The 15,152-nt window shown below is 54.3% G+C and overlaps 6 protein-coding genes across 6 annotated transcripts; 4 read left to right on the top strand and 2 right to left on the bottom strand.

The window, feature by feature from the left end:
* Positions 1-77: 77 nt before the first annotated feature.
* Positions 78-638, top strand: N7482_002809 (PET191 family protein; the record flags this gene model as incomplete). The annotated part of the gene is made up of 3 exons (XM_056684934.1): positions 78-102; positions 209-350; positions 452-638. The coding sequence occupies 3 exons, from the start codon at positions 78-80 to the stop codon at positions 636-638; spliced, it is 354 nt and encodes a 117-aa protein (XP_056548540.1).
* A 472-nt stretch (positions 639-1,110) lies between these two features.
* Positions 1,111-2,656, bottom strand: N7482_002808 (dolichyl-diphosphooligosaccharide-protein glycotransferase; the record flags this gene model as incomplete). Its single annotated transcript, XM_056684933.1, has 4 exons — positions 1,111-1,530; positions 1,594-2,300; positions 2,354-2,464; positions 2,515-2,656. 4 exons carry the CDS (start codon positions 2,654-2,656, stop codon positions 1,111-1,113), a joined length of 1,380 nt encoding a protein of 459 aa, XP_056548539.1.
* Positions 2,657-3,043: 387 nt separating this feature from the next.
* On the top strand, positions 3,044-3,361 carry N7482_002807 (NADH:ubiquinone oxidoreductase subunit NDUFA3; the record flags this gene model as incomplete). Its single annotated transcript, XM_056684932.1, has 2 exons — positions 3,044-3,227; positions 3,318-3,361. 2 exons carry the CDS (start codon positions 3,044-3,046, stop codon positions 3,359-3,361), a joined length of 228 nt encoding a protein of 75 aa, XP_056548538.1.
* Positions 3,362-5,059: 1,698 nt separating this feature from the next.
* Positions 5,060-6,038, bottom strand: N7482_002806 (putative transcription factor RfeG; the record flags this gene model as incomplete). The annotated part of the gene is made up of 3 exons (XM_056684931.1): positions 5,060-5,713; positions 5,802-5,846; positions 5,919-6,038. 3 exons carry the CDS (start codon positions 6,036-6,038, stop codon positions 5,060-5,062), a joined length of 819 nt encoding a protein of 272 aa, XP_056548537.1.
* A 2,214-nt stretch (positions 6,039-8,252) lies between these two features.
* N7482_002805 (DNA-directed DNA polymerase eta) lies at positions 8,253-10,235 on the top strand (the record flags this gene model as incomplete). Its single annotated transcript, XM_056684930.1, has 1 exon — positions 8,253-10,235. One exon carries the CDS (start codon positions 8,253-8,255, stop codon positions 10,233-10,235), a length of 1,983 nt encoding a protein of 660 aa, XP_056548536.1.
* Positions 10,236-11,142: 907 nt separating this feature from the next.
* Positions 11,143-13,237, top strand: N7482_002804 (uncharacterized protein; the record flags this gene model as incomplete). The annotated part of the gene is made up of 4 exons (XM_056684929.1): positions 11,143-12,232; positions 12,283-12,370; positions 12,423-13,023; positions 13,076-13,237. 4 exons carry the CDS (start codon positions 11,143-11,145, stop codon positions 13,235-13,237), a joined length of 1,941 nt encoding a protein of 646 aa, XP_056548535.1.
* Between the last annotated feature and the right edge of the window lie 1,915 nt (positions 13,238-15,152).

Raw genomic sequence — 15,152 nt, 5'->3', positions numbered from 1 at the left:
CCCCAAATTTGCCGGAGCGCCAGTCTGCCGAGTGCATTCGCGCTGGCTCTCTAGACATTTGGACTCACGAGACCACCATGCCCAGCTCGTGCCAGGATATCAGTAAGTTGACAGCCCAGGGTCCCGGTCTGGCAATGGACCCTGTACTACCCACGTTGTGCCCGCGGCCACCGGTATCATATCCGCTGACCGCACGCCACCGAAACAGGAGAGGCGCTGGCCCAATGCCTGCAGGAGTCGGACTGCATCATGGTGCAACGGCACTCCGCGCGTGAATGCCTCAGCTCGCCGCTCGCCGAGGAGTTGCCTATGAAGTGTCAGCTGCTGCGCAAAGGGTTCAGCGAGTGCAAGTGAGTGGATTATCCCGTGCCGCAGGGATTGGGCGAGGATATGGCTCGCAAGATGAGACAAGACAAGCATGGCTGACTTGATGACATTGTGTCTGTTGCAGGCGCGGCATGATCGATATGCGCAAGCGGTTCCGCGGAAACCACCCTATCTCGGTAGCGAAGGAAATGGACGAGAGGAAGACGGGTTCATCAGACCAGCTCTACGCTGGGCGGCCGGCATACCAATCTGTCAAGGAACTGAGTGGTGATGAGGTGCAAATGGACCCGGAGAAGACTCGCGGACTGTGAGGAACATGCTGCGTGCTTCCGAAGATACAATGCGGGAAGGAGATATGCATGGCGGGCAATTACGCCCATCAGAGAGCTTGATTGCGATGTATTCTATGTGGAGAAGATGATTTGATTCATGCTGGCATGGTCTGGAGTTCTGTTCTTTATCTATTCATGGCGCGATCCCCAATCCAAGATACAATAGTAGATACATATATACTGTCTGGCTAAAGGGCTTACAAAACCTTCTACAGCGGCTAATGTAATAACCAAGTGTCATATACCAATGTAAAGGGATTTTTCTATTCTCCCAGGACAAGTTTCTCAAACGTGAACTGGGATTTTGTTAAATCTTCAACCAGGTAGTGTACATGTACGATTTGAGCCATCGACTCTACACATAGCCCACCACTTGGGTATATTCGTAGCAAACAAATCAAAAAAAGAAACAAATCCACATCATCATTGAAAATGCAATCGAAATACAGATCTACTGCGTCTTCTTGACCTTGTCAGCGGCAGGGGCCGAGTAAAGCCAGACAATGACAAAGGCCAGGAAACCTCCAATCACCGACCACAGACCGGCGATCCAGACCCAGCCGCCGCTAATAGCCCAGCTGCGCGGGTACTCGTCGTGCGCAAAGTGGCGCACGGTCACCTCATGCTTCTCCTCGATGTTGGTGAGGAAGGGACGCTTGTAGTTGATGCGGAAGGAGAAGATGCCATGCTGGTCCGGCGTCACAAACTGGGTGCTGTACACGGTACTCGTTTCGGTGCGGCTGGTAGGCTCGAGAGCCAGGCGGTGGAAAGGGGAAAGCATGGTAAACTCCAGCTGCAGCTCGTCCTCGCCGGGGACCTCGAAGGGCACCCACTTGTCATAGGCGTATTCGGAAATTTCGATGCTGAAGACCTATAGTCAAAAAGGACAATTAGTTATCCGGCATGGAGGAGTCTGCACATTAGGGGCACGTACGGTCTCATTCTTGATCCGGTAGATCTTGGGGTTCAGATCCTCGGCGGCGACCTCGCCATCAGTGGCCAGGTGGTGCTCGATCTTTCCAACCTTCAGGACACCAGTCTCCTTGAACGTCCAGGCAGTCAATTGCTTGGCGAACTCGCGGTTGACGGTGGGGGTGGTCTTGCCACCGGGGGCCTTGACCGAGGCCGAGAACCACTTGTCCTCCAGCGCCTCGACGGAGCCAAGGACAGTGAAGCGGGCGGAGTTACGGGCTTGCATGGCTGATACCACGTTCAGCTGGGAACCAGTCGCCTCGATATCCTCGGCCGCGGGCATCTCCTCCTTCGGGTTGTAAGCGTACGCAGTGGCCGGAGCTTGCAGGATAGGTACCACGAGGGCGCTGTCGCTGCTGAGGGTCTGGGGAGCCACGCGGGGCAGGGCGAGGATGCCCTCGCCATCGAAGAAGGCCTTGACATCAGAGCGCAGCTGTCCAGGCCGCTGGAGGAGGAGGACATCATGCTTCTCGGCGGCCGAGACAGTATCGTAGTTGAAGTGGTCGACAACGACGGCGGAGCGGTCATTCGAGAGGTGGATATCGATTTCGAGGAGGAGGGAGCTGATGGCGCTGGAGGTGGAGGCCTTGCCGGAGAGGGCGAGGACGATGTTGCCGTCCTTGCTCAGGAAATCCAGGATGTTCTTCGGGGTCAAGTTGGGACCGAGTCCTGTATGATTTAGTCAATTGATGTCTCGAAATGCCGGAGAAAAAGGTGCCCACCCTTGGATTTTGGAGGGAGAATCAGGAGGTGGTCGTAAGCTCTTTCGCCGTGCTGGAAGAGGGACAGCTTGTCGCTCTTGGGCGACTTGAAGGACACATCGTATCCACGGCCTAATTGAGGAGTTAACAAGACCCAAAGGACGTCAAAAAGTGCCAATCACCTTCCAAATCGGACCACAATGTCGAGTAAAGGCTCTTGTCTGTGGACTCGTCCAAGACAACCAACAGGCGGCTGCCGGAGCTACTCAAAGCGTTGACCGCAGCCAAGAAGCAGCAGAGAAACAACGCAAGGCACCACCGCATCTTGGAATAATTCCGCACCGCGGAGTGGACGCCAGGCTGAGAAGAAGGGAGAAGGTAAAAAAGGAGAGAGAAGGTGGTTGGAGTGGGGAAGTACGCAGGAGGTGTATAGATCACCAGAAAGGGCGACGTGTTAATGGGACAGTGCCAAGACTCGCTGGACCCAGCGCATCTCCGAACCTCGAACTTCACTTCTTCCCCACGGCCTCCCGATTTTGAACCTCCCCCGCCGGTCAAACCCTGCTACCAATCAACCACCGGGTGGTTTCTGTCTCTTTACTTCTACTCAGCTCGCATTTTGTTGTCTGCTGCCTCTTGGCTTGCCACAACCGCCCTCGGTCGAAAAACTCATCCCGAATCGCCCGTCGACTCCCGACCCTCTCTATCGCCATGTCTACCCCTCAGTTCTGGTCGACCCCTCTACGATACATCCGCTGGGCCTCCCATGAGAAGCCTGCGATCTTCTACTCCCTGATCATTGGCTCCATGGGCCCCGTCGCGCTCTTCACTCTGCCTCCGCTCCGCCGGGCTCTTGGTGACGTTGACCCGGAGCCTATCCCCTTGACATACCCCAGTAAGCATACACCCCCCCCAAAAACTCAGACTGGATCGCCGGACACGCAATTGTTCTCCCGAGACTGACCACGATGTTCAATGCGTACAGTTCCGAAGGGTCCGCGCGTGGTCCCCAAGGGCTACGAGGACTAAAAGGCGACCGAGTTGAGCGAACGTTGAGCCACAAGATAATTTAGAAGGCCGTTCTCTGCTGCTTTGGGTCTTGAGAGAAATGGGAGATCCACCCGATGTGGAAAGAAAATGGAACCTTTAGCGATGCCGCCTGCACAATTGGGGGGTCATCAGCAAGATTGTCGAACAATTTTTGCAATTGACCAAGAGCGATCTGCACTTGATCGTTTTCTACCCGTTACGAGGCGCTTTGATACCAATCTTTGTTTGCGTGCGGACTCGGCATGGTCGGGTGCCGAGATCGTTGCAGTGTATGTACTATGTTTTGAGAGTGATCATATAGCCGACGCTGAGTCACTTTCCTGTGTTCAACCTGCGTAGCCGAACTCGAAGGGTTTGGGGAGTATATAGACTTGCAAAAGAGCTGCCTTTTAGGGGGAAGACGAAGAGAGGTCATGTTCATTTTGGCTGAGCTGCTACGACTCAGTACATTCAGCGCGGCGCAGGGCCCTTGCATGACTAATATTTGTGCGCCTATCTTCTGATACTGGTACCATCATTCACGCGGTAGATGGTCATGCGATTATTTCGCCGCTTACCTCCCAAGCACAAGGGCGAGAAAACAAGATTCAATTTGCCTGGAGTCCAACGAGAGCATTTACGAAAATAGCCCTATTTAAGAATTTGCAGATCATTGGGTATATTGCTGGTTGAACTAGGAGAAGTACGGCTAATGCTAAACTCTTCGGAGAGTTGAACAGAGCAGAGTTGATAGTTCAAAATGTGGTTCAATTGGAATGATAGAGCCAATTATCAAAACCCAAGCGTCAACCAGGAGACTGAATAACGCCGTATATGCTCATATCTACATGTAGTTTCATCAGCATCGCTTTATCAAAGCAGTCTCTCCCAACAGCCAGCGGAAGAAAAATGAAAGAAAAAGCAAACGAGATAAACAAGCCCAGTCACCCCACTGGGGAGATTGCAAGTCCAAAAAAAGAAATGAAAAAAAGAAAAGATGGAGAAAAAGCCAAAAAGAAAAGCTTAAGCACACAATCCTGTACACCATCAAAAACAATCAAGCCCAAGCCCAAAAAATATGGAACCCCGAAGACGGGGAGTTTCCGGATATATCATTAAGGCTGGGACAAAAGCGCAGATTAAGAAAGCCACCTTTTTCGTTTCGTAAAACCCCATTCAACGCACTATGCTCCTACTCCTAACAGGCCAGCTGCACGATAGTGCAGTGTAAATTAAAAGCGGAAGGTTCCCGAGGTGGAAAGATCATGCCAGAAAGCCATGGTCATACGAGTTTCCAGTAGGGAAAATCCAGTTCGTGGCAAGAGGATGTCTGACGGATCATGGGAATATACTCCCGAAAGGGCCATGGGATCATGGGACTGGGTATGACCGGCGGCCCAATCTGATAATTTCCTGGACTGGAAAGAAAAGAAAAAGGATTTCACAGGGTTGCGTGGAAGAAAGACGACAATGACACGGCCGGCGTTGTTGGAAAAGCGGAAACGCGGAAAAGCGGAGAGGTTTGTCCAGGAAATATTTTTGGAGATTTCGTCGACATCATCATTTCCCAGGATGCATGATAGTCCAAGTGGGAAAAAAAATTAAATTCATCCAGTGGGCCACAATGGAAGGAGGGGAAATGCAAGAAAAAGTCATCATATCATGCATGTGCAAGACTGCCATGTTTCTTCTTCTAGATCACCGCCGGCGGTGCGGATCCCTTTCCCTGGTTGGCTGCGGCCTACTGCGCTCGTATTCCGGGGTATATCTGGGCTCCATTGAACCTGTCATCCGGGGGTCCGTGGCAGTAGTGGAAGCGGGATACGCTATCCCCGAGGTCACGGGAGGATAGTCCGACTCGGCATCATAACCAGGTCCCGGGTATCTGGGAGCATTGCGGGGACCGCCGTCGTAACCATAGGCCGGGCCAGTGGCGGAGTAGGTGTAAGAAGAAGGATGCATGTCCGCCGTGGTCACCACAGCCTGCTGGGAGCCAGCATAGGTGACTTGGGGTGGAGGGTACGGAGCCTGGCCTTGTCCGTAGGGGGAGTGACTGGAGGTGTAGGAAGTGGGGTTGGGGTAAGGAGCACTCTGGGATCCGCTGTACGGACTTTGGGAGTAGGGATCCATGTAGGGCTGTGCAGGAGCTGCACTGTATGTGGTAGGGGATGGCCCCTGTTGCTGGCGAACCTCATGGATGGCCGAAGTGGCATAGTTCGCTGAGACAGTGTTAGGGGCTTGAGATGGGTTCACATCTTGAATGTAACTACCTCTCGGATAGCCTAGGTCAGCGCGACGCGAGACATCCGCTTCCCAGCGGGCGGAGTCAGCCTTCAAATCAGCAATCATCTCCTATATAAATCCGGTCCTCTGGTCAGATGGTTGTTTCTTTTCTTCCTGCGAATCCATTTGTGGTTCTGTGTCGATTGTCATTACTTACTGATGTGAGATTCCGATAGGCACGGATGAAGAATCCCTGGCGGCCCTGTGGATGAGTCAGTCATCATGCTCGAGTTGACAGCTAAACAAGCAAAAAGTAAGAGGGTAGGAGACGGACACCATGGTTGCCAGGTCTCACGAGCGCATCGTTCCCAAGATAGCGGCAGATATCTGCTTGGATCACTTCGCGGCTGATTCCATCCCCGGGAATGAAGTATTCATTTTGACGGCCAGTCATTATGGGGTCCTGAGGGTAATATCCAGGTTAAAGTTCCCAGGGTTTTCCGACGGGCCAACAGAAAACAAAAAATCCGGACAGTACTGAGAATTCCTTTGGAAAGATGACAGATGACGACCGATGGTGGTGTGTTTGTGTCCGGGGGTTATATTGGAAGAAAGTACAGAGTGTTCTATAGGGCGACCGGCAAAAACAGAATCCAAGGTCGAACCCGTCACCACTTTAGATGAAAAGCAGGGTTTCTTTTGGTTTTCGAGTCCTGAGGGAATGGAGAATCAGGAATCGAAAGAACAGCCCTGGGAAAACGGCCGGTAGAGTAAAAGAGTCCTGGGAGAAGTCCTGATAGTCCTGATCAGGATAGTAAATGGTGTCCTCCGAGGAAGGGAAAAAACAAGTCCGGAAAGTCCTGGAGATCCTAGGGTTCTGGTTGATCCGGTAATATATATCCAAGGTATATCGAGAGAATCGAGAGAATCCACGGACGTTCACACTTTGAGCCAAGCGACTGAATCAAGTCTTGCAAGGCTGTGTGACGAAGCAAGCAGAGGTTGACGAGGCGGACCGGGAGAAAGAGCAACACGGGACCGAGGGAAGAGGAGGTTCAGATCCACGGGTATGAAATCCAGTGCGGCCACACTATCTGATCCACTTATATTTTCTCTTTTATTTCTTCACGGAGAGACCGGGGGGAGAGGAGGAGAAGGAGGAGGGGGTGGACTGGATGGGATGAGGTTGGGAAAGAAGGAAGAAAGGAAGAGGAGAGGGAAAGGCGTAGGCAGAAGAAGAGGGAGGGGGCAAACTAAAGTGGGCAGGAACGGGCGGTTGGGCCGTCTCTTCTGGTTCGTTTGGGCTGGTGCCACGACTCTCCACTCCGACCACCTCACCCAGCAGCCCAGCAGGCCTGTGCTAGCCAATATCTGCCTTGCTACCAGGCAGAGGCATGCACGATCGAATCCGGCTTAGATGAAGCCGTGTGTGACCCTGCTGAAGCCCTGTTCGGCTGATCCTGTTGGTAGCCGCCTTGGTCGATCCAAATTCCATCTCGGACTCCCCTCCACTGGTCAGGCACGAAGGACCATTTGAGTCCATCCTCGTTTGATTACGTCGCATGTTTGATACACACTACAGTACATAGCACCAACACGGATGCACATTACCAGAGACCAGGGTCAAGACGATCCCCCATCACAGCTTGGATTGCTACTCAGTCTGTGCTCTTTGGGCTGAATGGACTGGCATCGATCCCCACTTTGTTCGACTCTAGTGGATCCCTCAAACTGAGAGCAAGAAAGAAAGCGGTCAACATCATACCAGACCACCACCAGTAGACCAGCAGGCCGTGCTGGACCTCCTCGGGTTGGACTGGCTCGTGAGCAAGTCAAAGGTTGGACAAATCTCGCCTGAAGGGGGGTTGGGAAAGGTGGATGATCCCCCCGCTCACGCTAGAAGGCATCCAGCAGCCAATCTACGTGCAGCAGAGCTGCGGCCAAAAGACGTTGCCACCAGCGGGCGTTGGTGCGGTTGGGCGTTGGGCAGAAATGCGTGGCTTTGGGCATCGCTCGCGCCCGAGGCCGCCACTCAGCCATCGGCGGTGTCAGCACGCTGACCCCGATGGAGAAGAGATCGTACAGCCAAAGAAAAAAAATTATGCACTCGGCCCAGGTGGTGTGGTCTCGAACGGGCTCGCTTCACCACAAGCAATCTTCACCAAGAAGGAGCGTCGGTGGAAGAAAAGAAACAACCTGGTTCTTTTTCAATCCGACGAGGGATTTGGCTTCGAACCACGTAAGAAGAAATAATGTGGTAGGTCCATATAGTACACATCGGTCAACATCAATCTGGACTGGGCATCAATTTGCAGATGAGGCCATTCGATGATGATAGCTAGACAGTTCTGGTCCCACCGAGTACCTGGGGGCATACCCCAAGGGCGGGCTCCGTAGTATACTTTGATCCTGTCTGGAATTATTGGATCCGATGTTTACGGTGGGTTTCCTCTCCTCGCCCAACCGTGGAAACCGGTCGTGGACGCCTGGAAGCCTTGAATATGAGGCTCGGCGTGAATACACGGCACGTGCCAACGCTAACCACTTCGGGACACACTTCCAAGGGACGCGCCGCAAACCGTAGACGTTGTGAGAGCTCACAGGGGGCACGACGTGCCTGTCTGCCTATCGACAATCATCCCTGCGTCGCCATGCTGCAGCATCGAGCATGTCGTCTGAAGACCCGCTCAACGCGTCGCCCAACGATGCCGTGAAACGCTCCCGCTACACCCATCGCCAGCTCCACCTGCTGCGCCAGGGCTCGACGGCCACCCCGCTCCGCGCGATTGCGCATATCGATCTCGATGCCTTCTATGCCCAATGCGAAATGGTGCGCCTGGGGTTGCCCCGCGATACACCGCTCGCTGTGCGCCAGTGGGAGTCCCTGATCGCCGTCAATTACGCCGCGCGGCCGTTTGGGATCACCCGGATGATAACGGCGGCCGAGGCCCGCAAAGCATGTCCCAATATTGTGCTGCAGCACGTTGCGACATTCAGAGAGGGAGAGGGTGGGCGATGGGCGTATCGCGATGACTCGTTTAAGAATATTAAGACTGATAAGGTGTCTCTCGACCCATACCGGGCGGAGTCGAGGAAAATCCTCAAGACGATAAAGGATGAATTGGACCGGTGGTGCACGAATGAGCCGGATGGAGAGGCTCACTGCTTCACCCAGGGGCTGTCTGCTGGCCTGGAAAAGGCCAGTATAGACGAAGTCTTCATCGATCTATCACCCCTCGTCTATAGCGTCTTGCTCCAGAGATATCCGGAACTACGACCAAGCTTGCAGGACGAGAACCGAGATGCTGGACTACCTCCACCTCCCACGACAGCAGTTCCGTGGGATCCAGAAGATTTTTTGGTAGAGCTTGATCTGCACGAAAGGGAGGAAGATGATCCTGACTGGGATGACATGGTCATGCTGGTAGGTGCGGAGATTGTTCGAGCCGTACGTAGGGCAGTCTGGGATGAGCTCAAATATACCTGCTCCGCTGGTCTCGCACGAAACAAGATGCTCGCAAAGCTAGGCAGTGCTTGCAACAAGCCCGACAAGCAGACCGTGGTACGAAATCGCGCCGTCCAACATTTCCTGGGCGGCTACAAATTCACCCAGATCCGGATGCTGGGCGGCAAGCTCGGTGATCAGATAACATCTCTGTTTGGGACCGAGCAAGTGAGCGACCTGCTCAGTGTCCCACTTGAACAGCTACGCACTAAGCTCGATGACCATACCGCATCATGGCTGTACGGGATTATTCGCGGTGACGACCGATCGGAGGTCAACCCTCGGACGCAGATCAAATCGATGCTCTCCGCCAAGTCTTTCCGCCCCAGTATCAACTCGGTGGGGCAGGCCGAGAAATGGCTGCGCATCTTTGCAGCTGATATTTATGGTCGTCTTGTGGAAGATGGCGTGCTTGAAAACAGACGTCGTCCAAGAGTGATCACTCTGCACCACAGGACAGCACAGTCCCGCTCTCGTCAGATTCCCATTCCTGCGTCGAATGCGGTTGATGAGAATCTGCTTTTTGAGCTAGCCAAGACGTTGATGCGGCAAGTTATAACGGATGGACAGGCTTGGCCTTGTTCGAACCTGTCCCTGAGTGTTAGCAGCTTTGAGGAGGGGGTGAGCAAGAACAAGGCGATAGAGGGGTTCTTGCTCCGGGGCGATCAAGCGAAGTCTTTGAGCCATGGGTCACGACCTCGAGATCCTAATGCTGCCGCCAGTGAGCAACTGCCACCGGAGAAGAAGAGAAAGACAGACGACAATGGCATCAAGCGGTTTTTCGCTCAGCCGCCTCACACCGATAGCCCTGTTGTCGATGAGGAGAGCGCTCAGCCTCAACCAGATCCTGATCCAATTTCCGCAGCGCAACGATCTCCACCCGAGGTGCATGGCAGTGCAATGCCATACTACACCTGCGGCCGCTGCTCCAGGTCTATTGCCGAGCTTGAAAGCGAAGAGCACGATGATTGGCATTTTGCAAAGGACCTGGAACTTCAGGAACGACAAGAAGCGAGGGATGTGCAACATCAATCTCGTCCAACAAACAGCTCCAGCAGCTCTCGAGGCACAGGTACTCGTGGAAGAGGAGGCCGGGGAGGCCGGGGCAAGCCCGAGAGAGGGCAGATGCGACTGGCTTTCCAGTAAACTTGTTGCCTGGCTTGCGTCCGTAGAATTTGTTGTATATACCCTAGCATTATTGAAGGTTTCAGCGATATCAATTGATTTACTTTGGTTTCGGCCATTTCCATTGATACCTCCCTTATTTGGATGGGGATTTTGTCCCAACCTCGCATCGGACCAAAATGAATGATTCATTCAGCCGAATAGGTCCCTCGCATGCATGAATCAGAGGCGTGGTGTCGTCATACCTCTGGCACCCATGGAAAACCCATCACCACAGGGCAAACGTAGGTCGTCGCAGTTGTTTCTTGATGGTCCAAGGCAACGTCATTTGGCCCACGACAGCCCAAATCGCATTTGTTTGGTCGGACCGAATAAACGCCTTCGCTGGAAACATGGATGGAACCCGTATTGTAACCCGATCTAGCTGGGAGTAAACAAACCTTCTCGAACCCCCTTCGATCTCCATAGTCTCATCAGATGGTAGCTGGGTGTGATCATCCCTTCTTCGCTAGTTGCCCTCCGCTGTTGAAGAATGCGATTGTCGTGCCGCGTGGGTGTGACATCAGCGGGTCGCGGGGTCATCGGACGTTTGCTTATGTCGTATGCGTGCGCTGCTCAGCCCCCACGACGCTTTTTTGTCTTTCGGCTACTTTGACTTGCACATTTCCCTCGGAACCTCACCTTCCTCTAATAATCCTTTTCGTCGATGGTTCTTGGAACTTGACAATCCTGAGGACGTGCCGCCATAGGCCACGACGTGCGAAAGCCCCGCAAGCTGTCTTTGCCCCGCCGATCTTGATAGCCGCCTTCCTCGCCTGATCAACACTCTAGCACCCAAGGATCTCGCACGCAGCTGAAGCTTAATGGGCATACTTATAACGACCCGGGTTCTTAACCAGTTTACTTGATCTATCCTTCCGTCGCAGCCATGTCTTGCCGGGCCCCGCCGCGCGAGTACTATGAGGAGGAGGAATTCGAAGTCGAACGCGAGCGAGATCGGTATCCCCGTTCACGCCGACGGGAGCGCGACCTTGACGGGGATGTTGAATACCGTCGCCGGAGATCAATGCCCCCAGTCGAAGACCTGGAGCGCATGCGCATTCGAGAACGGCCGCCGCGCGACTTTGTCCAAGAGAGCTATGCCCCGCCGAGAGACCGCGGCCCCTTGGTGAGAAGGGCGAGGGACGAGCTGGATGAGCCACTGCCGGAACCTGAACGGGAAGATGTTCGGATGCGCCCAGCACGCCGACGCGGCAGCCTTCGCGCTCGCGAAATCGAGGAGGAGTCTGAGCTGTTTATCGGCGAGCGAGAAAGACATGGCAGCCGACGACATCGGAGACCCCGTGAGCTGGAAGAAGATGACATGGTCGTTCGTCATAAGGAACGGGCCAGCGAAGGGGATTTGAGACCGATGGAGAGAGTGTATGAAGATGAGCGGGAAGAAGTCTATTTCCGGCCCTCGTCCGGACCCCGACGCAAGCCATCGCGCCGTGAAGCAGAATTTGAAGAAAGAATCATTGACGACAGAGAACATGAGCGTCCGCGGGGATCACGGCACCGTGGAGAGCTAAAACTTGAAGAGGACCTAGTCATGCAATGGAAGGACCGACCATCCCCCCGAGCACAGGAGGATGATGAGGAAATACGTTTGCGAGAAACGAGACGACGGCAACGTCGTAGCCCCCCAGAGCCGAGGTACGTTCGAGAACTACCGCCACGGGAGCCACCTGGTTCCTGGCCTGCTGATAGGGAGGATGACGAGGAGGAGATTCGCATTCGCTCCCGGATGCGCTCGAGATCGCGCCGTCGGGGAGTCGAGGACGAAGAAGAAGACCTTGTCATCCGTCGAGAAGTGCGAGATCGGGACAGCGGGAGAGAAAGTGCGGAAAGCGACGAGGTCCTTCTGCGAAAGAGTAAACGCAGGCCTCCACCGCGAGAACCATCGTCTTCTCCAGAGCCTATCCGGGCCCCACCGATCCATCAGGATGTTATCACGCATCATCGACATATTGATCACGGTAAGGGCTATCGAAAATTAGCCATGCTCCCTTGCTAACGAGGCTCTCAGGATTTGATCTCGCTCGTCCACCGCGGGCGCCTAGTCCCGAGATATCTTCCACGAGAACTAGTTTCGACGAGCTGGATGTCCGCCATCGGTGAGGCTGCTGAATCGGCGTCTTCTCGAATTAGGGCTAACCACCTGTACAGCAGCAAAAAGGGGAATCGGGGGAGCCGCAAATCCGAGGAAGATATCATTTTCAAGACTCGTGACGAAGAGGAATCTGTATCGCCGACTAGTGGTCCTTCCCTCGACTTCAATAATCCATGGAAGCCGGACCCTGCGCCTTCGCGTCGCAGCCACAAACCGAGATCCTTAGATGATGAAAGTGAGTTACTAATTGCCTCACATACTCGCTCGCGCCGAGATCTCCCGCGCGGGCTTGATCTGGAGGAAGAAGAGACGGAAGAGGAAATAGAGATCCATAAGAGACGATCGAAGCCCCGGTCGATCGTCGAAGGAATTTCCAGAGAGACCACTGATGAGTGGTCTGTGGTTCATACACCCTCAAAAGACGACGCGATTGAGATGAGCGGCGGCCTTAACGTGGTCGAAGTTGCTCCCAAGGGCGCTCTGGAAGAGGAGCTTGATATTCGAGGGCGGGTCGAACAGCAGATAGTCAAGGAGCGTCAAGATGAACGCTGGACGGAGATCACTAAGGATCTGGTTGTCAGGGATGCCATCGAGCGGCTTGGCTATGAGTTCGAAGAGACACGGACCTTTTATTACATTTTCTCATACCTGGAACCGGTAAGCCTTGCTGTTCCGTTTGTCAAGCGACCACTAACCGGACTTGCTGTAGGGTGATATCGACGAACTTGTTGAGCTGTCGGATGAAATCCGCCACGCAAGGCGCAGGCGTATCAAGGAGATGAACCGCGAACGCGCAATAAGGCCACGGCGGCCTAGCCTTCCTATGGATAGGATGCCCCCCGTCCAAGAATGGCTGGTCATAGGCACGTAAGAGAGCGGGAGTGGATTATAGATGAGCGGCGGTGATGTCCCGATGATCTTATATGTTGCGCGCATTCGCATTCAACAACCATATGGGATTGACAGCTGCCCTGATCATATATGTTCTTATCTGAAGCTCAACAATACTCTATCAAGCAGAATTGATTCCTTTTCTAGTGCCCTGGGTGTGGTCGAGCCTGATACTTATCCGTGGCAGGCAAACGGTCTCAATCCTTAGACAAGGAATGTGTGCTCCCCGGGACGTCATGGCGTCGTGGCCTTCCAGCCAACCCGCATCTACGGAGACAGCGTGGGCGAAGGCGACCACCATAGCGAGGACAAGCCGAGCCTCTGAAAGGTCACAACGGTCTTCGGAAACGAGGCGGTGGCCCCGGCTACCCCGACGTGGGAGTCTACGACAGCACCAGCCCGATCTGCAGGCGGAGTGGCCTGGCCGCCCATTGGGCATGTTCATACGTTGCACACCCTGCTCGCCGCTCCCCCAATCTGACCGAGATTGAGGTGGAGATCCGCTGAATGCCGAGACAAGACGGCCAGCACTGGCGCCTGGTTGAAATCGTGCATGAGCCGCAGTCCTATGAGGGCTGTTGCTCGCTGAAGAATCCATGGTGCAACCGGCCCATGACGGTTTCGCTGTGCCGGTCGGCAGGCGTCACGTTCCGCACGGCCGTCAGATCCTCCCGCTGAAATAAGACATAAGTGATGCTAACATCCTGTTCCATTGTGGATGCAAGTAAACCGTTCTGAATGGGGTGTCGACGCGTACTGTTCCCCTAAGGCGATGTTCTAAGGTGCTATCGAAGGATAACTGGACGTTCTCCGTCTACCCCGATCATTGATGTCCCAGCGTGATTGAGTTTTCCTTTTCGAGCTCAAGCTCGAGCTCAATCTCTACATTCTGAATATATTTAGAAACTATGGTGTCTCTGCTCACCTTGGGCTCTGCCGAAGCCCATGGCCGCGACATCGAATCATAGCGTCGTAGCCAAGACATACAGCAGGCCACTGGGCGAAGTGTCATGCCAGGAGTCCCAGCCCGGCGTGGAACGCCTTTACACTCTGCTCCGGACATGTACGGAGTAAACAGACATAATTCACGGCATCCACAGGCGCGTCCCGCTCAATCAAAAAAGGACGGGCCGAACAATTCTGACCAGCGATCATGGGGCAGCCCTGCAAGCCGAGATCCTTTGCCGGTGCGACACCGCAGGATTACACGCATCCATGCCGCCACCCGCGATGCGGGTGTGATGTCTCAGGCATATTAATGGCAAAGTGGAGAGTGCAGCAGTGGAGAGGAGCAGACGCAGACGCAGACGCAGACACAGGCACAGGCACCATGGCTCTACAATTGGCTTACTGGGGCGTGGTAGTTGCTCTCCCAGTGTCGGGGATGCTATTGGCAGCGGCAAAAGGGCAGTGGGGCGGCTCGAGAAGTTTTCGTGCATCCCGAGGATGATGACGAAGTACGGAGTCCGGAGTCGAGTAGGCCGTATACTTGTAGACCCGGGCCGCCCTGCTGGGATCGGGCGTTGCGATGCAGAACAGTAGCGGAACGGGAAGTTCTTCCTTCAGGTTTACAGTATTCCGTATGCCGTCTCGGGCGTGGTGATGGAATACGTAGCGGGGTTCTTCCAGAAGCCCCAATTTGGGAGGGCCACAGCACATGTTTCAGCAGGATCGAGGCGATCGCAGCCGGGATTCAGCGAACATCCTGGCCAATTTGCACGGGTGGAGCCACCCCCATCCAGCCCGGAATCCACTTGCACAGGATTCGCTGTCAGGCAGCCGATCCGTCTGATCTCGTCCGTGGATTGACACGGGCTCTCTGATATCAGATAGGGGGGAAAACCAAGCGAAGGGATGGGAAAGACGACTCAACCAGGCCAAGGCGAAACCAAGCA

This window comes from Penicillium canariense (assembly GCF_028826845.1).
Source record: "Penicillium canariense strain IBT 26290 chromosome Unknown utg000001l_segment0_segment0, whole genome shotgun sequence".
NCBI lineage: Eukaryota > Fungi > Ascomycota > Eurotiomycetes > Eurotiales > Aspergillaceae > Penicillium > Penicillium canariense.
The sequence above is the reverse complement of the archived record's forward strand: the minus strand, read 5'-3'. Positions and strand labels throughout refer to the sequence as shown.